The 26,276-nt window shown below is 37.6% G+C and overlaps 1 protein-coding gene across 3 annotated transcripts in view; it reads left to right on the top strand.

The window, feature by feature from the left end:
- LOC124642656 (mucin-2) overlaps nucleotides 1–26,276 on the top strand; it is a 35,134-nt gene that overhangs the window by 7,636 nt on the left and 1,222 nt on the right. Inside the window, exons 1-13 of one of the 3 annotated variants that reach the window (XM_047181227.1) lie at nucleotides 10,631–10,765; nucleotides 18,062–18,165; nucleotides 18,736–18,893; nucleotides 20,061–20,202; nucleotides 20,634–20,759; nucleotides 21,127–21,178; nucleotides 21,497–21,648; nucleotides 22,101–22,198; nucleotides 23,412–23,563; nucleotides 24,059–24,174; nucleotides 24,559–24,647; nucleotides 25,029–25,268; nucleotides 25,690–25,929. In XM_047181227.1, the coding sequence (XP_047037183.1) occupies nucleotides 18,081–18,165; nucleotides 18,736–18,893; nucleotides 20,061–20,202; nucleotides 20,634–20,759; nucleotides 21,127–21,178; nucleotides 21,497–21,648; nucleotides 22,101–22,198; nucleotides 23,412–23,563; nucleotides 24,059–24,174; nucleotides 24,559–24,647; nucleotides 25,029–25,268; nucleotides 25,690–25,929 (1,650 nt within the window). In that variant the 5' untranslated portion in view covers nucleotides 10,631–10,765; nucleotides 18,062–18,080. Of the gene's footprint in view, nucleotides 1–10,630; nucleotides 10,766–18,061; nucleotides 18,166–18,735; nucleotides 18,894–20,060; nucleotides 20,203–20,633; nucleotides 20,760–21,126; nucleotides 21,179–21,496; nucleotides 21,649–22,100; nucleotides 22,199–23,411; nucleotides 23,564–24,058; nucleotides 24,175–24,558; nucleotides 24,648–25,028; nucleotides 25,269–25,689; nucleotides 25,930–26,276 lie in introns of those variants that run through there. The other 2 variants (XM_047181226.1, XM_047181228.1) reach the window with 2 other exon arrangements.

The following is a 26,276-nucleotide window of genomic DNA, read 5'->3' as shown; positions in this document are numbered from 1 at the left end:
GAAGTTTAATTGACAATTTATCACAATTGTTAGTTGACGATATTTAATTAAAACAATCTTAGATAAAGCAGTGCAATATTGGAGAGGACGATGATGATCTCACCGATTTTATGTGCAGACAACTTTACAACAACACAACAGAGAGGATTTATAACTAACTTAGAATGCACGAGGCATTAGCATAAATATATATCATCTATAAATTGTTATATTCAGTTGCCAAAATGTTAAAAAACCGACTAGAAAACAGCAATTTCGCGGTGTCGTCGTCCCAACGTTCAAAACCGGTTTCTGATGATATTCCGCTGGTAGGTACACAATGAAGTCATAAAACTATCTTCTTTTTGGTTTTAGACATGCTTAAATTGCAAAAAATCTGATTTTAGATTTAACTGAGCCTTTTGATCATGTTAATCAATACATTTTTGTTTAGGAGTTAGGACTTGTAAAGTGGCTATTTGTTTAGTATATGTTTCAACTATTGGCTATTTTGGTATCGCTATGAAGGTCATGGACCAAAACGAATAGGATTGCTGAACTAAAATTTTCAAAATCATCAAAATGTGCTGAGCGATGAGTCTGCTGATACTGACGTTTTTGGGAGTTCTAGTTTTTCATTTCATGTACAATGCTGTATATGAAGTTTTATATAAAATAAACCGGCCAAGTGCGAGTCGGACTCGCGCACCGAGGGTTCCGTACAAATGCTGTATAGATAAAAAGTGAGTTTCGCGCCAACCGTTCAGTTTAGAACAATCATAGTTATGGTAATTTCGTGAGAGTCAAAATAGTTAATATTTTTTATTTTATAATATAACTAAAATAGTAGGCCAGTACCTTGTAAAAGTTATTTATATACAACATTTTATAGTCATCATTCAGAAATCTGATTGAAAATAACTAATTATGTCTTAAAGGTCATGGGGCATATCTGACCCGCTTTGTAAAAAGTGGCGGACATGAATCAAAGTCGTTTTAAATCGTGGAGAATGGTATGACGTTTCTTTGAATATAAATATTTTATTAAAATTCCATGGAGACGAATGTCCAGGATCGTTTGAAAAATATAAAAGACAAGCAGTTTCAGAGGATTGTACAGGTTGCAATGCTAGTTTTTATTGATAAAGACATTTCATAAAGAAGGAAGGTGCCAATCCGGATGACCAGGATCTGATGAGGATCTGGAAACCCAGAGAAATCGAGGACAACTCTTGAATATTGTAGGCACGCATCGAGTCATAACCAGACATGTGAGTGTATTTTTGAGGGTACTGGTAAACTGAAGGTTTGGAGCTGATTTGATTATGGAGACTACAGAGAGTCAAGGGAACTCCCGAACGGTATGTTGCAACTACCACGTGTTTGGGCTTATTTTATTCGTATTGGCGAAGACTTTCCACAAAGATAGGTTTGACTGCCATTGTGGGATCGACAGCTAAGATCAGATATAGTTATGGGAACTCCTTTACAATTTATAACGTAACCTTGTGTTGGAGCTTATTTTATTTTAGGTGATGAGAATTCACTACTAACTTGGGTTAAAGCAGCCATTGCAGGAATGGGATCTTTTATTTTTGAGGGATTAATCACCTAAAGAGCCCCAGTTTCAGGTTTTTTTCCGCCTGGTTTCTAGAGCCTTGACAAAAGTGTAATTCTGTCCCTTTCTTTGTTTTATAAAGTCGGCATTATTTTATTTTGTAGCATTTTACAAACAAATCCAACTTCAAACATATAAAAAAGCAACAAGAAAACAAAAGCAAGAAAGAAATTAAAAAGATGTTAGGTGCATCGGTCTAGAAGTCGGTGTCTAGAGGATGCATCTATATTTATTTTACCACCGAGATCTAGACCGATGCATATAAACAGTTTTCTTGTTGTTTTAGAAGTTGTTTTTTTTTGTAAAAAGTTTTTATTTTTATAACTTTTGTGAAAAGTTCTCGTCAATACGAATAATATGAGCCCAAACACGACGTAACTAAAACATACTGTTGAGGAGTTCTCTCGACTTTCTCACGTCTCCATCATCAGGTAAGCTCTAAACCTTCACTGTTTGACAGTATCACCAGACATACATCTGAGAATCAAGTTTTAATCCTATGCATGCCTACAATTTCTGATAGTTGCCCTCGATTTCTCAGGATTTCCATCATCAGATCCTGACCTGATGACAATGGAAATAAACGGCGAGTATACTCTTTCACTACAAAGAAATGATTTCTCAATTCCGTCAAACTTGGTCGTTTAAATTCCCCATTGAAATGAGGAAAATATTTAATGTTTACACCTGATTTTCTCTAGATTCCCATGGTTCACATTGATGCGACTAATGCCATAGTAAATCAGAGCCTTTATCATTATACTGTGCTATATTTCGTTCGTATCCGCCGTGGGTATGGTTTTCATACTAAGGTGCCCAATGACCATTGAATGATTTAAAATTTTTCACAGTTTAGAGGCCATTATATTTAAGAAGTGTTTGATATGAATTTCACTTTTTATTCAAAACGTTAATATCTCTACGCGTTCATGTGAAAAAGGGTAGGTAGTAAGTTTATAATTATTAAAAAAATATTTTATGTCATGTAAGCAAAAATAATATTTTAATATTTTATGTAACTTCAAATTTATCATTTTCGCAATTTTTCCTTTATCTGTACTATATAACGTTGCTTCGTGCCGAATTTTAAGATTCTGAGTTCACGGGAAGTACCTTGTAGGTTTTGATTCCCTAGCATGTGACGGAAATTCGTCTAAGGTGTCGGTAAAACTGCTGTATCTTTTGATCGCGTTAACTTAGAAGTTTGATTTTTTCATTGCTTAAAGGGACAATAGACCTAGGTATTTGGTATAAATTTCAATTTGGTACCTTTATTCGTTCGTGAGAAATAAGGTAGTAAGTTTCATTTTATTAAAATATTTTTTTTATATTATATAACAAAAAAAAATGAGATTTTCGCAATTTTTCCTATATTTGCATTATATAACAATGCTTCATGCCAAATTTCAAGATTCTGAGTTTACGGGAAGTACCCTGTAGGTTTTGATTCCTTTGCGAGTGTCGAGAATTTGTTGAAAATATCGACATAATCGGTTGTATCTTTTGATTGGCTTGGCTTAGAAGCTTGATATTTTCACAGCCTAAAGGGACAATAGACCCGAGTATTTCATGTGAATTTCAGCTTGATACGTCCACGCGTTCTTAAGATAAAGGGTCTTGACAGACAGACAGACAGACAGACAGACAGACAGACAGACAGACAGACAGACAGACAGACGGACAACAAAGTGATCCTATAAGGGTTCCGTTTTTTCCTTTCGAGGTACGGAACCCTAAAAACAGAAATAAATCATTTATTTTACTTTAAATGGAGGTGTTGTCACAGCATTGCTTAATTAACGTCAATCGATCACGGCAACCTACACAAACACTACAGACTCATTCATAAACAGTTTTTACGAACCAAATCTCCTTGAGATCACCTACATAGGTGTGAAGAGAGACATATATATATACAACAAGCTTAGAAGAAAAGAGATGGAAAATAATTCGTAAAGGTGTACATGCGCAGGAGTGGTTCGCACATCCGCCGGTCTATTTTCAACGTTTCTTCTTAACTCCCATAGCAACTAAATTTATGTTCTTTCTAACGATCGAGTTACGTGACAGTTCTAATACTTTGTTGCTTCTTATTATTCATTTGGTTATTTTTAAGATTCTATTTTGTAGTTCTAATAAAAGGGACTGGAAGATTCTCAGTCTATTTAGAATGAATGAAAATTATGATGATATTGACACAGGTGTTGTTTTCAGGCACATTTACATTGCTACAGTATATGGTTTGTCTGTTATAATTTAGCAAAGTTTTCATACATGCTCTGACCATTCCATTCCCAAAGCCGTATTTATAAAAACTATTTTTGATTCTAATTCAACCTTCATGGTTATTTGGAGGATACGGAAAAATAATAACTAGTATCTACATCACATCATGTTTTGCACGATGATCTTTGAAATATATAGCAGTTCAGATAAATCCTATTAAAATGTAAATAGATTAGTCGGCTTAGACGAAGATGAAGTATTAGAAGCCACTTTATTTTGAATCAGAAAACAGCTTCTGTAACTTATGTGAGCAGAACGCATATAAAGCTAATGTCCTCATTCTTATTTTGATTGATGATCTGATCCCATGAGACTAAAACCTCCCAAAACACTCAGCCACATGCGGTTAGACTGGAAGCCGACCCCAAATGCAAATAGAAAAAGGCTAGGCAGAAGATTTATTTATACCTGTCCTGACCTGTGTGTTTGAAATTGTCAGTCCAAGATATGATGAAATCTAAACATGAAACAATAAGATAATTCATCTGATGATGATGATGTCTAATATGTTTCTAACGATGATGGATGACCGAAGTGGAAGTCATTCTTTATGTAAAGTCACGTGCGAGCTGCGCATGCATACGATGTGATACGGCCGATAATATAAATTGTTTATAGCTACTAATTGTACCTACTACCTGGTGACTATGAACATTATAGTTAATCATAGAATAATATTGTATTTGTTTAAGTTTGTCTCGTTGATCCAATAAATGATCTCCCCTATACAGTTGTAGATAAATAATCCTATTGAAGTGATTGCCAGCAATCTGTAAGTATGCGGGTTGACGACAGTGAAGGAAATGAGGTATTAGTAGCCAATTCGACCTTCTTACATGATGATGTACCGTTATAAATATTGACAAATATGTTGCAACTGCAGTTAAAATGTTAATGCCAACAAAAATCATCTTAATGGGCAACATTATAGTAATTAATGGCAAGAAAGTTATCGAAAGCAATATTCTGCTTGCTGGCATTGAAAATATACTTGGTACAGTAGTTATACTTGGCCTGTTACAAAAATTTCGATGTCTTCATGTCTTTTCAGACCCTATATGTGATCTCATCCAAAAAAGGGTTTTACGAATCATATCTCAGCTTTAAACCTTCAAAACTACTCCATAAAGTACACAGTCAATTGCCACATAATCTACCAGTCCATATTTAGTAGTCATAATGGTTTAGCACCAGGTAAATAGCCAGTGTAGGGCCGTGGGCGGGCGGCGACATTCTGATACCCATCCGCCCACCAGCAGCTCGAGTATCGTAACCACTGTTACGCAATATTTGTTTTGAAACGGATTCCGTGTAGCTGGATCCAAATTTGTGAGAAATGCTTTGAATATCTGGTGCATTATGGATTCTTTACTAAGTATTGAGGGAGTAAGATTTCTTCTTCCCCTTGCCTTCTCTTGTGCCCCGTTAGTGGTAAAATTTGCTGGTTTTACCTACTTTTCAAAACCTTTATAATTCAGAGATCACGAGGGCAATGGCATTGTACAGGTAAAACTTTTCGTGACTTCATTATGCTGACTTACTTAATTACTTAGAGTTCATTGACATCATGACTATGCAATCTTCATGACATCACCAAGAGCGATGCAAAACTTGCAAAAATGCTTGAGTTAAAATTACGATGAAACCGTCTAATGCTTGATGATAGTATATGTAAGGACACAAACTTTCAATTCCATTGACTGCCTAGTCTTTTCGCCAACCATGTTAGTTTCCAGTCTAAACCTGTTGCAACCCATTTATCTGGATGACCTGATACCCCATGGTTATCAGACTTTCTGACTCACTGATTTGAAAAACACAACTTTCTTTCCAAAAGGTATTTTCGTCTACACAATTTTCTGCTCATATCCCCACGTAATACGTCTAATAGTCTGAACGAATTCCACGTGACCCCTGACACGATTAATAATCGTTTAACTGACTTCTATTCATGAGCACGTTCGTTTGAAGTAATTTCAGCCGTAGGTGTACTATCAAGCGATGACAAGGACATAACTGGTATTGTTCTATTTATGTCCTAGTGGGATGGAAATTGGAGTGGAGAGAAAATCGTCTAACACTTACAGAAAGAATTGGCCTTAGAGGGTCTTTAGAAGACTGTTTGACTATTCTGTCAACAATACATAATATGTTTCTTAAGAATACTGGTATGTTTAAGATGTTTTTGTTACCATAAATCACCAAGATTTCCATCCACCACATTTTTCTGTTCCATGGACCTAGAGGATTCATCAATCCAGTTTTGAACTCTTAATAATGACGGAATACATGCTTTGTTGCTAGACTAAATGTGTCTATGTGTCTTCACCTAACATTAAAAACTCGTACTTGATATTATTTATATCGATGCATTTTATTTATATCTGTATAAATAATACCTACTATCACTTATGTAAATCTTCCTATTCAAACTAATAAAACTGAGAGGATTATATTACAAGCAGACGTATCTTTATCAGATGTTGTCAAGAGTTCTATTACAAGTGGTTCATAAGTATCGACTTACGAATGTTTATTACCAACCAGCTGATTATGTTCTTTCACATGGAGGGTACAAGATCCTTGGCTGTCAACGTCAGTATTATTTTTTCTTAAAAATCTTTTAGTGCTTGAGGTATGGTTAAGTCGAAGGCTCTGAAAAAGTCTATTTAAAAAAGCTCCTGCTCTTAAATGTACATTATGTATCAGGGCTTGATTATTATCACCTTAAAGACAAGGCCCATTTCTCCCTTTTAGTATATGTTTGTACCTTAGAAGACTTGGTTATTTAGCCGTAGCACATTCCCACTAATTTGCAGGGCCTAGGTGCGCCAAAAGTTCATTCAATCAAATATCAGTTTTAATGGACGCCATTACCAATGCACCTGCAGCTGACGCAAGCCTCAATTATTCAGTCACATAAACTTCAAGTTAAAAAAGAGTAGAAATAAACTTCTCAAATGTGACTAATCCTTGAGCACCTAAGCAATGAAATCATCCACGGATCAGATTTGCATTGGAAATTGCCTTTTAAAACCTGCATCAGAAATCTTATATTCGTCAGATATTACGTCATCTACCTTGCTTAACTTCCTTTTGCATTCACGAAGTTATTATTTATCCTTATTAAGTCAGATAAGGTATAAGGCGTTCTTACAAACTTGACCCGAGCGATTCCATTTAATGCGACATCTGGCGAGGTCAGTATGCGATACGTTTGACCTCTGCGATGATGTCATTGTTTAAACCTGTTTCTGTATTTAGGTGTAATTTTATAACATTGTTAATAACAATGGAACTATTCTAAACATTCAGTGAATTACGAGACTCCAGGTGCATCCTACTAGAACAAAGTTCAATTAGTGCGAGTTGAGGCTACTTAGTAATTGCTGGTTACTGCATGTATTATGTCTTAGGTCAGAAGGTAGCAAAGATTACAGAATCGACGACCATGAAGCTAGAATTAGCAAAACGGAAAATGGAAGACTGCGTATATTTAAGGAAGTATCTGAAACATGCCATAGGCAAGCATGCAAAACTCTCTGATGAGGAATATGATGATGATTAAAATTAATGCAGCTGCTGAGTAAAGTAACTCTTGAAAAATAATTCTAAGAATACTTCCCTGATTCTGGCCATTTAAGGCAACAAAACTCGCAAATATGTAACCCAACCATGCTGCCTCACAGCTGTCAACGAATATATTCTTGATACTCCAATTAATTAATAATTATAATAAAACCAGTGTTACATAAGTGTCCTGTTAACTGACAGCCTTGCTGAGAACCGGTCAGTCTGTCCTCTGTCTTTAAATAGGAAGTCGTTTATCTCATGCTCTTGCGCATTATCTAGTTTCCTTGCAAATACTAGTTTCTGCTTACTCTGTATTGGATCGTTACATCCAATCCAATCGTTGGTCGTTTGCTTTTTGGTTTTGGGTGTTTAGTTTTTGATGTCATTGATGTCCTTTTTCGTTTCAAAGTTCAAAATTGCGTCTTTTGCAATATCTTTTAGATTTCAAACCAAATGCTTGTGCACTATAATATGTTCTGCGCAGCTGGCTTATGTCCTTATATGAAACAGCCGCCATGGCCGACCTTGGACGCCATTATTATAAATGTTTCAGATAAACCTAAGCAGGTTATTGTGAAAATTCACACACGAGTTTCACGAGTTCGAAAAAGTGGGTCATATGGAAAAGAAACAGCAACAAACGCCAGTATTTCAGAAATAATATTGTTCATGTTGTTGTAATAATCAACTGATAAGATTTGGACAGCAAGTTTAACCAAACACAGAGTCATTGATTATTTAATTTTAAATCGATTATTAAGTCTTTAGTCCCCATTCATTGTAAATACATGTTAATGCTTTGCATTCAGTACACAGCAGTATAACTGGGCTCAAAGGGGTCATTCTAATTAACACGGTCAGTCACCATTTATGACGTCATCAGGTAAATACGATACATCTTTTGCTTATGATATAATTGTCTTAGGGTTAACTGTAATTGCTAGTCTCATTTTTCATCTCATCTGATCATCGTCATCATCCTCCTACCCTTTTTCCAATTTTTTATTAGGGGTCGGCGCGAGTCTGGGCCTTTTCCCAACTGTGTAGGGGTCGCTTCCAGTCTTACCATTATGAGGCATTTATGAGGACTAGAGTTTTACATCGAACGATTGCCTATCTGACCACCTTAACCAGGCCAGCCGTTACTGTTGAGCTAGCCGAGATGGGTGATGATATCCCTTATGGTGCGGACCCCACAATACCAATTTCACGTAGACTTTCTGATAGAACTTTGTCTGCAGTGCATAAAAAGTCTGTATAATAAAAAGCCTGCACAAAATTGTCATCATATTTTCACTCAGACTTCAGATTATTCTGTATCATGTGGGTGAACCCACCATTAGGTTTTAAAATTCCTAGCTCCTGACTGCAGGGACTGATTTTCAGTCTTTAGATAGACTGAAAACTGGACAATATCAGGAATTATTTTTGATACTAGCCTAAAAATATTTTCCTTAGTAACAACACGTACTAATAACTAAGTGTGACGAACTCTAATTGCTGCTGAGTGATGAAGTCTGAGTCATTTGGCAAGATGGGTGGCAACAGCTGCTGACTGACTGATCAACGAACTTTATCCATTAGGAAGGGTAAAACAAGTTCAAATTGCTTCTAAGAAGTGAGATAATGGGTATGTAAGTAACTGCTATGATGCGGCTTATTTCACTTTCCTCCTTAAAGGACCCCTCCCCTCATTTAAAATATGGCCAAAAACACCCCTTTTAATTTCTTCCTATACCTAGAAAGTATCTATACTAATATTATAAAGCTGAAGAGATTGTTTGTTTGCTTGAACGAGCTAATCACCGGAACTACTACCGTTTTTAAAAATTCTTTCAGTGTTAGATAGCCCATTTTCGAGGAAGGCTATAGGCCACTTTATTTCGGCTATTTTATCCGGGTTCGTGCAGAGGTTACCACGGGATGCGGGTGAACCGCTGGCAGAAGCTAGTAGTTCTATATAGGTGGTATTGAAATTCAAACAATGAGAAGAGAGCTCTTGGCGTGGAGCAAGGTTAAGCATCGCATACCGTTTTCGGTAATTGGAAGGGTGGCCATCACTCTTGCAGGTACTTGAACTTTGGAATCTTTTGTGTAAATACATATTATATGAAAGCTATAGTTTCCATGAAAATTTTGTATATCGACAGTGACATTTATGTCCGGTAAGTGTTATTCAAGATTTAAGTAGCTGTTCTTTTGAAACTAAATAACTTGTTATCTAAAATTATCCACAAAACGTGTTTAAAATCTGTTATGTATGTTAAGTATAAAACTCTTAAACATTGAACAAATTCTCGCTAACAAAAAACTAACGAAGCCTGATTTATCAGACAGCCACGAAAGAAAAATTCATTCAATTCACACAGCTAAAACATTCCAAACATTTTGACTCCCAAATGATTTCTTAGAACGAGAATCGAACCCCATACTTACAGCTACAGTCACCATACTTAGAAACCAGACCACAAGACATGGCTAAAGAAAGCCCTTTATTCTAAAACCGAGTTTAATTACCATAAGAGTTACCACAAACTTCAAACTTTTAGTCGGCCGATAGTTGGTTTGGGCTCATAAATCAGTATGAAGCCGAATCGGACAGGTGCATCGGAGATCACGTAAATGTCGGTCCTGCTCCTGATCTCCTTCCGGTCGTGTTGGATTGCTGTCCCAACGGGTTATGAGAGTGAAGGAATAGGGAATGCAATTGTGTCTGCGCAAATTCTCGTGCACTATAATATGTCCTGTGCAGCTGGCTGATCTCCTTAAAATGAGAACAGCCGCCGTGGCCGGAATCGGCCGTGGACGCCATTATGAAGCCGAATGGTAGTACTCACATCACAACGGTTATATGTAGTTAGCCGGTATCAGACCGACTGAAAACTTTGATTGGAACGAAGATTTTCTTAAAAAAAAAAATACTAACCGTCGGGTCAACTATCGGCCGACTGTTTAGTCTACAGCATGTGCACTCTAAGAGTGAAAGAGGCAGACAAACTTGATATAGTAGTATAAAAGAGATAGCAGACCGGGCAAAAATAAATGAAAAAGCAAGCAAACTGTGGGATGATGTCATGAGTTAAGACGAATAGCGGTCAAGGGTACATATAAGATAACACAGAGCAGAAATTAAACGTATATGTAGAATCGATAAGTTGCAGTCGAGAAATCCTTGCGGTTTTATGAAGCTGTGCCTGCGCAAGATGCTATATTTGGTACGAGTGACGTATTGGAGTGGATGCAGTTGATTTTCGTGTAATAAAGACGTGTGGATCTTAATTCTTAAAGGTTAATTGTCAAGATTCTTTGGTAATGTCATCATTTCTTGTTTTAAGTTTATTGCTAATTTTAGTATCAGAATTAAAATATTTAATTTCTGTAATTCTAGGTATTTCAGATTTGTTGATATCAAGCTGATTCTTTCCAATTCAGATTTGGACATTTACATGTAGTAAAAAAAAAACATGACTTAGTATTTTAAGGCTCGTTTTCATATTGTTTATCTAGGAACTCCTGACCTACTATGGTCACGCTGACAACTTTTTTATTATCACATACCTATTTTAATATACTACGTGCCTAATCAGTGGGTTTTGCCTACTGGCAATTCAAAGAAAAAACTAATTAATCGTTATTTTTGTATGCAAGTAGGTAAATTAACTACCGTGTTGACATGTCTGACTCAATAGGTATAAACTATTATGAAGAGTTTCTGTTATCAGTTAATTGCAGTCATTTCATATGCTACATAATTATTTATATGTACCATATAGAGGTATATGATAAACATACAAGGTGTTATTGTTGCATTATCTTCACCTGCATGTATGTAAATTGTGTGAATAAATTGTTATTTTTAAACGACAACAAGGAATATAATTTCAATACAAACAAGCAAGTAAATTCACCTGTCTAAGTCACTGTACCATAGAAAGCTAGAATTATTATGTTTTCATTGCTGAAAAGAAACGGTGGTATTCTATTCTATCTTCCAACTTCAGAGGGTGAAAATCCCAGTGGGGCCCGCCAGAGCCAAAGCCTGCCAGGACTGCGGGATTGTTCGAATGAATTACCCTGCCTAAAGGGACATGGAGGATTTTAGAAGTCTCTCACGCTGCACCCACAGCTGGCTGACATAAAAAGGTTTCCCACATAAAAAGGTGTACTTACTTCGTGTAGGACATACTGTATATACTACACTATATTCTTCTACATAAGCCAACTTCTCGGATTACAATGCGTTACCTGGCCTGAAACTGAAACATTAGAATTAAAAGAAATACTTTATAGAAACCAATAAGCTTTATTTACATAGTTATATACATAGATATTTACAACACAAAAAAAAACTATCCTAGTAAATCAATAAAAACACTACCTATAGAAACAATTTATCCACGTAATTTAAAAGAGAACATAGGTACCTTAGAACTTTTGGAAACCGCTCACGTATTTTGTCGTGACTTTACCATTACGGTGTACTGACACCCCTAGTTTATAGTATCCGTGGGTAGTTGGCCGATCACTTAGTGAATGGATGACGTAACCGGCGCCTACGCACTTTACGATGCAACCTTATTTGTAACGCATTTTTGTACAATGACATTCATGGTATTCAATACTGGTGGTATGATTAATAAATGCCATGGTTTATATGGGGACTGGAGACTCCCACGGAATATTTGTATAACTACCACTGGTGAATTTTTGCGTTTAAAATCGTACGGCGCTATTCAAAGAAAATACATGACAGGACAGATATTACAGATTTGACCATCCAAGAAAGCATAATATACCTACTTTATTTAAGGTCGTTAGGGCAAAGCAAGAAACTTTTTTTTTAAATAAATAAACAAAAATATACCTAGTGGTAGTTGAGAAGGCAGTGTCCCCGGAAGTAGGTATATTGAGGTGAATCTTATAAGCCAATGTGCGTGTGTAAATAACTTTTGCACCTAGATAAAAGTGGTTAATAATGTCATTAACCCCAGTATCATCCTTTGTTTGCTCAAATCTTATCAAATTAAGTGTCGTGGATTAGCCGAAAAACGTCAACGAATTCAGACCAGCTACTGGAATTTAACAAAAAGATTTCAAAAGGTTGTAGAACATTAATCACTGAACAAAATTAGTCCAGATGAATTTACTATTCATTCTCTTTCTCAAAATAACCAGGCCCATCTATTTTAATTCCAATTAACCGATTAACGTTGTGCGCAGATAATTAAGTGAAATTAGGGCAAAACCGACCGAGTGTTTAACTGTTAAAACCCTTTTGATGTGTGGAGCCCCTTACGCGGGTATTTTAGTACCCAATGTTTAGACTAGACCTGTAAACAATGCCATTTACTTACAGAATTACAGAAATACAACCCTTAAAAACAACTACATAAAGTCTGTTTCCCCTTAGCAGCGTTTAATTATGTATTTTAGTGGTTTTGAAGTGTGAAAAATTGACTGACATGAGTTCATCGGATGCCTGTGCGCATGTCAATATTTGGACAGCGATGTGTTCGGAATTTAAAAATAGAAAATCTAAGAAACTTGGTAATTTGTATGTGGGTACCTGATTTTAGTACATACTTGCAGTTTGAAGCGATTTTGTTTCCATTCTCTGGGAAATCACACTATTTAAAAAGCAAAGTTAGTTAGTGTGAATGTTTGTTATATCTTCAAGCTTCTTAATGAAAATATTTTCTTGACGAAACTGGGCAGTAATAGGTATAGCTTAGGTACCCATCAGAATAACATATCATCATCATCATCTCAGCCATAGGATGTCCACTGCTGAACATAGGCCTCCCCCTTAGATCTCCACAGACAGACACCTGCATCCAGCGTCTTCCGGCGACCTTTATAATTTAAGGTCGTCTGTCCACCTTGTTTGTTGGACGTCCTACGCTGCGCTTGCAAGTCCGTGGTCTCCACTCCAGTAGGTACTTTTCGACCCCATCGGCCATCTGCTCATAACATAATAATATGGGTTCTTTTTATCCAGATGCGGGAAGTAAAAAAAACTTTTTATTCATTTAATTGCACTGCATCGGCACTGCATCGACACAATCATAATAGTTGTATCCATATTTTTCGGTCATAGCTAGAATTAAGGATGATGTTCAAAACATAAAATTAATAATGTTCATAACTATAAAATTAATTCGAACCCTATAAAAGGTGTGAGATCACGACCAATATTACAAGCTGTTAGTATGTTTGTCATCTCATTACTAAGAGCTATGACTAGGCGATGAGTTGCATCCCTTTAAGGCGATCATCATTGACAGACTATTATTTACGTTGAAAAGCACGGAAGAATGAAGCAATAAAGACTAGTTGTTCATGATTTTACTTACTTTCAATCACATATTGTAATTGGTGTTGCACCGTTTTAATTAACTATAAATAAATAAAAAAAAAAAAAAATAAATAAAAATTATTACTTTCCTTCAAGTGATTTTTAACCGACTTAAAAAATAAGGTTTTCAATTTGTCTAAATCTTATTATGTTCAGCTCAACACACCAACAATCCTAGGTGTACCTACCTACCTACATTATTTTTTCAAAATATTTAGCGCTTACATTTTACGAAGCCCGAATAAAAAAAGGGAGCACTATATTTTCACAGTTTCATAGATAAGTAACTAAATAAAAAACTTATAAGGACACCGGAACACTTTGCCAATCCTTGGACCATCTTGAATGTTAATATGCAACGATATGCATTAAATATGCAATGCATGCGTGGTATGACACTTGTAGGTAACACTATGACACTAATGTCGATACGAAGATAGAATATTAAATATTCATTTATTTTTCTACAAAGACTACAACTTAATATTGTTCTGAACTATAACCTGAATCATCTGCCTAGCCGAATGGTAACTAAGTGCCAGTAACCGCCTCAGCCCAGTTAACCAGGCAATTTGACGCTCCTTAGTAAGATTTTACTGGTAGATTTTTTAAAGCTTCTGACTACCCATAAGGACTGGCAAACATGTTCAAATGTTTGCCCTTTTAATCAAATTTATCGTGCCTTCAGAAACACGGAAGAACTCGGTATGGCAGAATGGTCACCCATCCACGGACCGACCGCGCCGAGCGTTGCTTAACCTTATGCCCGATCGATCATGGATCGATCCGCGCGGCTTTTACCTACTTGGGTTTTTACTAAAAATAAATAGTTTTAGAATATACTGATAGACAAAAAAAAATGTCTATTGACTACATTCCCTCGTATAGCTTTTTGCAAAAATACTTCCATTTTTGGCAGTTAATCAGTGACAGTCGTCATTATATTTTTGTATTTGTGTGAAATTCTCCCGTGCATTTGACAACCGTGACACAATTTCACTCCACCATTACACTCAAAAAGGATAAGGCGGCCAACCGTCCCGCATTCTGCGGGACCGTCCCGCAATGCTTGACGAAATCCCGTTTTGAAATTATTAGTAAAATAGTCCCGCAAAACGTTGTATACGTCCCGCATGTCCCGCATCCCTATTTTTCTACCACGCTTCTACACATTACACAACACCCACCTGCGCACACGCTCAACAGTGCAGGAACACAGATTACTTATATAATCTCGTTCTCTATATTTCTACTGAACTCGTGGCCTAATGATTTTGAAAATAAGACATTAGTACACGCAGTGACACGATATTGATAGGTTAAATTATAGCTTTTTGCTTACGGTTTTTATTTTATCAGTTCCGTCCGATCATTTTTCAATGCACCCCCCCCCCCCCTTTTCACGAAAGGTTAAGTCCCGCATTCAGTTTTCGGAAAGTTGGCCGCCTTAAAAAAGGATTTGAAAAAATGCATAAAAAGGGGGTCGAGTTGACCTGACAGATCTTGTTGCTCTCCTCGTAGGTGCGTTTGGGTATGTTTTACTTATTTGGACTTATTTCTCATTCACAATATTAGACTGTGATATTAGTTTGGAGATCTTATTACCAACGGATGAGATTGGTACATCTGAATGACCGTCAATTCAGACCAGGTTGACGAGTCCTGGCTTACCTCGAGGCAGCTGACCCCCCGACGTTCAATGGTTCGGTTAACGCTTATAAGCAAACGGGTGTGCAAACTTTGCTTGCGCGATTTAGGATCCTTACAAAGTAAAAAATAGAAAATCTTAATAAATTGTTTTATTAATTTTTCGTTTGTGTTTTAATAATAAATAAAAAACTGCCAAGAACTTTTACCACGTATTTATGGTTAGAATGAAAGATGAACAGTTTTTTTTTAATAAAAATAAAACTACAAAAAGGATTGCTTTTGCTGAGATCCGAACTCGCGACTTGACATAATTATATTGACGGTGAGAATTATTTAAAGTCGAGGGTAAACCAAACAATCTTAATACTTATAGTTATATCGAATGTCAAACTAAACATTATTTTTGTCAAATAATTGCTATGAAAGAAGAGATTAAAGTTAATCGGCTGACTATTTTCGAGTTATGACGTTAGCTATCAAAAATATCAAACCAATGGCCATGAAGAATTCTAATAAATGTTTTTTGTACTTCTATTTATTGTAAAACAGTATCAATATGTACAAATATCTGAAAGAAAGAAAAAAAAATAAAAACAAAACTATATTTCCTTCATAATTATTATATTAATAAACACCCATACAACCACCCAGACCACATCCAACAAACATGCTCATCACATCACACAAATGTTGACCGTACCGGGAATCGAACCCGGGACTATCTGTTCGGCAGTCCGACTGTGACCTTTGCGTCAATTAAGTAGGTAACAAAGGTAGGCAACACAATTCATTTTTTCAAAGGTGTACATAAGTACTAGAATATACAGAATATACTCCAATCTAAAAGACCTTCACATGTTACGAGTAACAAAACCAGTTGACATTTACGAACCCTGACATAATCAACACAATACCTGATTTGGTAGACAGCTGCAACAACTGTGCAACTGATATGCACACATAGAAACACCTATACATATTAGGAAAGATATAATTTGTGCTGTTATTTGAAATATTTGTTATTTATATCTACTAACGTGTTTGATAACACAAATTAAGACAGCTATTATTTACAAAAAGAATTACCAGGGGTGGGATTTGAACTCTCAACTTATTATTACCTTACAACCTTACCCTATCCCATCGTTGAAATGAGTTGCTTGACTTTCTAGCTGTGTTACCCGTCTAGTCTAGTTGTTCGTCCCGGATAAAATCAAGCTTTGAGTAACTCAAGGATAGTGAAGCTTCCCAGCGTGATTTTTTTTTAATTAGTTCAGTTGTTTCCTAGCCTTTAAAGTACAAACAGACAAAAAAAAAGTTTCTCTGTATTGTATCAGTATAGATATAGATAGGCGGTTTTAGACTTCGACCTTATCCTTTACATGACCGGAGATTCGAACCAGCACCTACGAAACAGTGAAAACCTTTATTCCAACTCCTGCTTTACCTACCTTTCTAGAAATTCTCATTAAGTACTAGCATGTTCTACTAACTCCTTGCCCCAGAGTTACCATCAATCAGACTAGACAGACGTTTGATATTTGAGAAATGAAAGGCACTGCGCCCACGCACCTGTGGCGACTGGATTACGTTTCACTACCTAATATGGCGACCTGTGGGACCGTGGAGTATGGATTAGACAAGCTAGGTAGATAATGTGTTAAGTAGGAGCCTCTTTTTTGAAGGTCGGTTAGGGTAAAATGGAAAGATGTCTTTTGAAATGGAGATCTGGTTGCTATTTCATGGAAAAAAAACGCAATAATTTATAAATTTAGGTACTTACCTCCTCCCTTATAAATGTAATCTAACTCGATTATTATTATTAACTGCGGATTACAATAACCATTTTACCACGTTTTTTCGATTACAGATTGATATTTAACATGAGGTTCATACAAATTATGTCAGATTTTCATCTCTAATCGGTTGATCGGTTATAGCAATCCACAGCAAACCATTTTGTGCCGTATGCATATTGGCGTACATAAAAATTGAAGCTTGTCTTATTAATACTCAAACACAAACTTGTTTACAATTTTGATATTTATCCATTTTCGTCTAGATTAATAAGAATAAAATACATGATTACCATTTAAGTTTGGTTCTCTAAGAAACATATATATGGGGTTGTTTTTGTATATTCTATTTCCTTACACGATTGTATAATGAAAGAGATAGTCATAAATAAATAATGTTTATTGTAATCAAGGCTTGGATAATTGCAATTTATAACACTAGGTTTTGCCTTGAAATAATGCAAATTGTGTGTTATCTTGGCCACTGATGCCTATTTCAATGAAGTTGATGTGATCTAAATACTTGATACTAAAATGGTAAATGCCTGGACTGTACCTGTATCAGTCAAAAAGGTCTTATGACTGATTTGTCTACAGAATGAAAAGGCTATACTTACGCAAAATGACAATGCTCATCAAATAACTTTGCCATCCTGAAGTAAGTCATACGATAGGTATCATGCGTTTGCGCAATTTTGTTTTCTTTCTTTATACATTCTTAAAAACTTCAAAGCGTCAAATTAATAAGTAAAAAAGTACATGGGGTTTATCTTTATATTTAATTGTGTATTTCTGTTGTTACAGATAGCATAGAACAGCGACCATGGCGACCAAGTCGTACAGCAAACACAAGGAATACAAAGAGTATTCCAGCAGCGGTAACATACCGTATACAGATGAGCAATTCGGTAAGATACACCACTTAGACTTATTTAATTATTACTTCCTTCTAATCAAACATCTGAATAGCCTTTTCCCAACTGTGTTGGAGTCGGCTTGCAGTCTAATCAGATGCAGATAGAATCATCATCTGTCTAGCCTTTTCCTAGCTGTATTGGAGGCAGCTACCAGCCTAATTAGGTGCAGAGATTACCAGAGTTTTACATGAAACGACTGACTATCTGACCTCTTTAACCCAGATATACCCGGAGCAACTAGATACCTCTTGGTAAGACTGGTTGTCAGACTTTCTAGCTTCTATGATAATGACTGCCAAAGATGTACAAACAAATAAAGCTGGGAAGCACATTTAAATACATATGAAGAGATTCGTTAGAAGTAGGTCACCCATCCAGTGAAAGACTGCAGCCATCGTTGCTTAACCTATGATAGGCTTATTCGGCTGTTACTTCACATAATCTGCCTAGCCTTTTCCAAACTATATTGGGGTCCGCTTTCAGTATAACCCGGTGGAGTAACAGCTGTCCACGAGGTCTATAAAATAAGTATACTGATATCCTCCCTACTTTTTATTTCAGACATGATAAAGTCGGAGTTAATACCGAAAGGCAGTAAGCTGGACTCGCTGGGCCGGACTGGTGGCCTCGGTGGAGGGGCTCGGGAGTACCATTATGAGTACAAGGAGGAAAAACACCCCTCCGGGAAGTACGATAGAAAGGACCTGCATACTGTTGAGGTAAGATTCACTCCTTCATTACATGAGACACAAGTTCACTGTTGAATTAAGGAATCCAGTAGGTAATTTTGGGCTTCAGTTAGTAAGAGACTGGCATATTCTCTCATGCTGCACCCACAGCGGGAAGGGTCATTAGACGATTTCCCACCAAAAACAAGGCCGGCCCTATTGACTTCAAAATAGACCTAGCGGACTGCTGAGCACGAGGTCTCGGGTTCGGTGCCCGGGCTGAAATCACTTTGTGGGTTCTAGAAACTCTCCAGAAACTCATCGGACAAAGCAGCCCGGAGTCTGGAAGTTGGTGATTGAGTCACCCGTGCATTGGAGAGCACGTTAATGTCGGTCCTGCTTGTGATCTCTCTCCGGTCGTGTCGGATTGTCTTCCCATCGGGTTGTGAGAGAAGGAACAGCGAGTGCACCTGTGTCTGCTCAAATGATTGTGCATTATAATATGTCCTACGAAGTCTGATCTCCTTATATGAGAAGGGATGCCATTAAAAAGGTAGTTTTAAGTTAAATATACATTCGAGTAAAACACAGCGATAAAACGGCAATAAACATTAACTGCAAGAATGACATCATTGTGACTGAATGCGTTGTTCACTGGCTGCTAATAACTAAGGATCAATAACTTTAGTTTAGCAGAACTGGTGAAATGTTTATATTTCCGGTCTTTATGTAGACCAAATAATTTTAGCTTATATCGTTAGGTTTTGTGAGTAGAAAGTTTGCAAATATTTAGTTGCATATCATATTTTTAACTGCTATGCATACCTAGAGGTATATTTGGTCTATGTGAAGGGCAGGCGTTTTGGGGGCTGTCTTTTGTAAATTGGACGTTCAAAAAGCGCTGATTTTCAGCCTACTTTGAATAAATGAATTTTGATTTCGATTTTTTGATTGCATTAATATACTCGTATTTCGGTTCAGTGGTGGATTTAACTTAGAGGGCACTGTGAAAATGCCCACTATCTATATTATTTGTGACGTTGCTATTATTTATTCGTTTTATGTAAACTCCCTTATTTACTTCATTATGTATCACCCTATTATTACTTTCTTATGCATATTATCCCTATATACTTCCTTAAGTACGACCCCTATAAAATCCTCTACATCTAAATTTATCATTCATTCAAGTCTAACCAAACTACCCCCTACTTCCAGGAGTACACCATTCCTCCTCGCACCGTGCCTAAAGCTTCGGAGTCCAGCTCGTACTACTACGAGCGAGAGGAGAGGGAACTGCCAGCCATCACGTCGGGAACTAGGACTTATAATTATGAGTCTTCTACTAGTTCCACACCAGGTAATGAGGAAAGACTTATTATTTTTGGATCTTCATCATTTCCACTGTCAGAAAACTCCTCACAATAGGCGTAATTTCAAGGAATTTCGTCTTTTTAAACCGGACCTTGATTCATACGTCTACACTACACATTTTCCTACTAGGGCACAGGCCTCTTCTCATATCTACAGAGAAGAAACGTGGGTTCAAGGCTCAAGATGGTTTGGCGATTTCAGACTTAAGTCCGTGTTTTCTCGAGATGTTTTCCATTTATTCAGCCATTGGTGTCTTACATGCCTAGAAAATAATTCCTATAAGTAATTGAGAAAATTATAACTTCGTAAATTTTTTGCGCTGTTCATGGAGTAAAAACAATCTCCTCTTACTACAAACTTCCTCATCCGACATCACCTGAAAACCATTTGCTATAACATTTCCTTCTCAACTTCCAGGCTACTCCAAGGTCAAAAGCTCCAAGGTCACAAAAGACCTGACACAGAATGTGGAAGAACTGGACTCACTCTTGGACGACTTACAGAAGGATCAAGAACGACAGCTGTACAAAAGTAAGACCCATGGTACGTCTGGTGGAGGTGACTGAATGTGGTCAAGCAATTTGTAAGATTTGTGTGTTTTAGAAAGAAAATAACCAGTAATCATTTTCGTCAAATAACTTTGCTTCTCTGAATTAAGCCATAAAATGTTTGTGTGTATGTGCAGTAGTATTGTTCATACATTTTAACTATCCTTTAGTTTTATGAAACAAAGATCTTAAGTTTTTGCTTGACCACCGTTTGTTTGTGTGTGTGGGATGTGTTTTGCATGTGTAACGCAAATTACACTCGTTTACTATATTGAGCTTTTCTTAAATTAATAGTTGCATGAACTGTTTGTCGTTCGACGAAAGTGGGAATAAGTTATTAATTATACAACTTGTAATTACAGATGGCTACACTTCTGATACGGCTGAGAGCACATCATTTGATTACAGGAGGGGGTAAGTGCAATTTCAATATGAGGTCCACTAACTTTTTCGTTTATAGGTGTTTTGTAGGTACTTTTACATAGTTCTTTAAAAGACTGTGTTAGAAATGTTGTTGGATGGAGAGGGCTAGGAAAAGATGGAATGATATTCGAAAGAGAACATGAATTTGAGGGGGTAAGAAAAATGGAAGCGGAAGACATATTGCTCCTACAACAAGTACAAGTAGTAAAGTCCCATAAATATCTATCTTCTTGTTCCTACCCTACTCTCAAGTTTTTTCAAATTCAGATTGCTAGATTTTTTCATGTTAACATCTTCTTGATCCCCCAGAACTCCAGCCAAGGCGCCGTCCAGCGGTTACTCGACGCTGAAGCGCGAGGAGCGAGTCGAGACGTCTTCCTGGGGCTCCTCCCCCCCGCCGCCCCCCACTGTCACCAGGGCTGCTGAGCTGCGCCAGGAGGTGTATAGGGAGGAGAAACATGGTGAGGATTTATATAATTGTTCTGGAATGACGCTGACTGTAGGTACTTTCTTATGAACCTAATTTATTCTCCCTCTATTATATGCTCCCTTATGTCCTACTCTTATGTATTCTCTTATGTATTCCCTTTATAAAATCCCTTTTGCACTCCTGCTTTGTACTCCCTTGTAGACTCCGGCCCTCTTATATAATAACGTTGTCCACTTTTTCTAAATACTCTCTCACTACTCCAATGTACTCTCTATATAATCTTTCATATCTACCCTATGCACCCACTCATTTTGTGTACTCCTCAACTTACTGTCCTACCCCCTATGAACTCCATCACACATCATCAACACGTCGCAACATAACATAATTTTATTCGTTCTATTATTATTTCATAATATTCATTCTCAGTTCTTATCTAGTTAATCCAGTTAATACAATATCGTTTTTACTCTATCTCCTCAGAGTCTCGCGTGGTGCCATCACAGATCTCTCCTGCCGTCCCTCAGGTGGTGCCGCCCACCGTCTGCTCGCACTGCCACCAGCCGCCCAACACCGGCACTGTAAGTATACCTGCCTACTTGATGATGATGTCCTCCTAGCCGATTATAGGCTACGGCGGCTGTTCTCATGTAACGACAGCCAACTGCGCAGGACATATTATAGTGCACAAGCATTTGCGTAGACACAGGTGCACTATTCCTTTACTCTCATAGCCCGATGGGACCTACCTCCTTACTAAGTAAGTGCACTAGCAGTACTGTTGTAAAGTAGGTGTCGTGTTTATATTCTTGGAGACATGAGGCATTATCAGCCTAGACTGCCTCGTTGATCTAGTTGTCGAAAGCGCGGCTGCTGTGCCTCGGGTTCGATTCGATTCCCGGGATGGGCTGAAATCGCTTTGTGGGTGTAAGAAAGTTTCATAGAGTTTGGAAGTTGGCGGTGTCCCCGAATGCTACTCAGTAGCAGTCGTTGTTACAACTATTTCACGTCAAAGGCCGTCAGGCGGGTTTGAGAAAACTCTGACACAAGGGCTTGCTTTTCGTTAGATAATAAGTCAATCATAAAAAAGCATAACAATTCTGGGCAGTCGGGTAAAAGTTATGAGCTGACCAAAAAAAAAACATTCTCTTTCCATCTATGGTGAGAAGTTAGGTAAATATAAGAACTCAAACTAGAACCTAATTAGTAAGCAAAACATTATTGACACTTGCTTGACAGAACAAGTGTAACGTTGTCCGTTGTCTTTATATACAGATTTTTTTATTTATTTTTATAATTTATTTATTTTTATTTGTTTTATAATTAACCTACCTACACATTATAAATAACAAAAAGAAATGGCACAATACAGTTGAATACAAAGGTACTGTTTAATTCAAAAGAAATTTCTTAGACCTGCGCATGGAAATGTGAGGAAGAAAGATTTAGACGGTAGGTTTGCGAGAGTTTATTATTTTATTTTTTACTACCAAGCTATCGACCCGCCTAGGCTTCGCACGGGTGCAATGTTAAAATTAAAAATCTGTATTTCTCCCATATTGAATGAATGTTTTTATACATATACCTAAATCTTCTTCTTCAATCGCTCTATCTATAAAAAAAACCGCAACAAAATCCGTTGCATAATTTTAAAGATTTAAGCATACTTAGGGATATAGGGACAGAGAAAGCGCCTGTTTATACTATGTAGTAGGTAATAGTGACAAGAAAAAAATAACCCAACAACAAAAATAATGTAACCCCTATCATAATGTAACGCTGTAACCCCAACAGTTAACCCGCGGCGGAACACCGATGAACAAGGTGACGACCACCGTTAAGACTTACACGTACGAAGTGCCGGCTGACCAGGACCCGGCCTCCGTGCCCATACCCGTGCATGCTGAACAGCATACGTACCATAGCTCTGAACATAACAGGACTACGTGAGTACCTACCGGTTTATATATTAGCACCTATGTGATTTTTCGCAGTTTTAGTTCACGAGGAAACTAGCCATAAAAAGGCTAAAAAGTAGTCCATAGCCGTTTCGAAGAAATCATCGGCTTCTACTTTAACTAGTGTTTTATATGGAACTACTATATACTTACCTTCTCAACCCAGTTACTCGAGCAACTCTACACACTTGGACAAACTGGGTGTCGGTGTTTCTGGCTTCTGACTATCCGTGACGAGAGCCAAAAATGTAGTTAAAAATGAAGCCGGGATTCACAAATCCAAAACACGCAGGATCTCGTCATGACGAGATGGATGGCACAGATGGACTGCACCAAGCGTTACAATGATCGATTGATACATGCAGCCTTTTCACAGGCTCCATGTCTATAGTATAGTCTTATATATATCGTATAGTCTTCTATAGCAACTAAATTATAATCTTCTATAGTAACTAAATATAATTTTTGTTCGTACATTTCCAGCACAACAGCCTCCCCGGCGCCGTTGACTGGCCTGGCGCCGCCCGGCGCCGGCTGCTGCGCCCACTGCTCGCACTGCAACACCATCCGCGAGTACCGCACTGTTACCACTACTGATGGTAAGTGGAAATAAAATATTTTATTGAAGATCTGGAATTACCAGATGTAGGTACTACTGGGGTTTGGTTATGTCTGAGATAAAACCATTCATTTATGCAAATCAAGTTAAAATAGTATACCTTAGTAGGAAACATTAAAGTATGTTATAGTAAAAAATAAGAGTTTGTCGTAGGGATAGTCAACTCCAACAAGACCAGTAAGATGATCAATGAAATCGTAATATACAAAGGAGTTCAGAAATTAATAAATAACCTTTAATAAATAAACATTATCAACACTTTTTACTTAATAAGAGATTGATTGATTGATTGATGAATTTTTGAATAAATTGACTGAAGCTATTATATAAAGTTTTTGATTGACAAGAATACTGTCTGTTTCAGACCGCACGAACGAGCGTATGGTATACCCAGCTCCCGCCAACGAGACCAAGGTCATCCCTGCTGAACCGCATAATGGACACGGCCCATATGTAAGTACATATATACCTACTGTTAACAGCTGACTAATCATTGTTTATCTTGAAGAATGACTTCCAACAACATACTACCTACTTTGTAAGTAATTAACTACAGACCAGTTTTTGACCGACTTCCGAAAAAGGAGGAGGTTCTCAATTCGGATGTAGGCACTTTTATTTAATTAAAGATATTGGCGTAGAAATCTTTCAAAAGCCAAATTCAAATTTATCAAGAGTTTGGGGCAGAACGTAGGGAGGATGTATCAAGAGATCGAATAATGAGAGCAACTGCATGGGGTCTTTGAGTTTTTTTTTAGAAGCCAGCATCAAACGTATCTATAACAAACCATTAAATATACGTTCAATTAATTTACCGATCCTCTTTGTCCACAGGGTCCAACAACATACAAATTCTCAGAGACCTCGTACTCTTCCCACAACACGACTCAGCGCTTCCCCGCATCCCCTTCCCCCGGCCCCCACCCCGTCTCCCCCCCGCACGTGACGGTGCTGCACCCCGCCAACTCCCCGTCTCCGTCCCCCGGGCCTTTCCCCCGACCTTCTACTCCCTCGATGGGCACTCAGCAGCCGCCGAAGAAGTTAGATGATCTGCTCGCTGATTTCCCTGAAGCTGTAAGTATTATTGAACATTTTTGTCGGTAGCATCCTCCTGCGAGTCTGTTTTTCCAACTACATTGGGGTCGGCTTCCAGTCAACCGGATATACCGTATGTACCTGAGTACCAGTGCTTTACAAGGAGCGACTGCCCTATCTGAAGTCCCCAAACCAGTTACCCGGGTAACCCAATACCCCTTGGTTAGTCTGGTGTCAGAATTACTGGCTTCTGACTACCCATAACGACTGCCAAGGATGTTCAGTGATAACCGGGACCCACCAATTTATCGTGCCTTTCGAAACACGGCAGAACTGCCAAATATCTAACATGAAGTTCACTATATTCTCTCTCAGAGGAGAGAAGAAGTCTGTGGCATCCTAACTGAGCCACGAGTTGACTTTTAAAAGCCATCTTAAATCTTAAAACTTTCCTCCACAGCGCTTCCCAACACAACCAGACGGTGTAACCCGCCGCAATATTCACGTCACCCACGAGAGTTCAACACAAAGCTCCACGCTCAACCGCGACGTCCGAGACACGCGGGACTCCGCCCCCAGTCCGCCAGCGAAGGCCCCGCTTGTGGCCAACAGCCGCAATGTGGCCGGCCCTGCGGTGTACTACCCGCCGGGGCATACGCCCTTCCAGAAGAAGGAAGGAGGCGGTTATCAGGCTAGCAGTGTAAGTCATCTTGAAAGCTTTATTACTTCCATTCGTTCGTATCTCTTATAAGCAAAACAACAGATAGCGTATTAGGAATAGTGGTGTTCTTGATATAGCTAACTGATAATGTAACACTCGAAAGTCAAGACCGACGAAAAATAATTTCTGTATATTTTTTTTATATTAGGTGCATTAACTGTCTATGTCATGTTTACGTAGGTTCGTATCATTTTATGTATTTATTCAAATATTTGGATATTTGAATCTGCTCTTAAATTCTTTGATTTTGTATCCGTTTCAAAAACGGTATACTTACACATTATTTAGTAAAATGTCTAGATGACTTGTTCCGACTTGGGTGACAA

This window comes from Helicoverpa zea, chromosome 25, assembly GCF_022581195.2.
Source record: "Helicoverpa zea isolate HzStark_Cry1AcR chromosome 25, ilHelZeax1.1, whole genome shotgun sequence".
Classification (NCBI taxonomy): Eukaryota; Metazoa; Arthropoda; class Insecta; order Lepidoptera; family Noctuidae; genus Helicoverpa; species Helicoverpa zea.
Note: the sequence above shows the minus strand (reverse complement) of the source record. Positions and strands in the feature narration are given on the sequence as shown.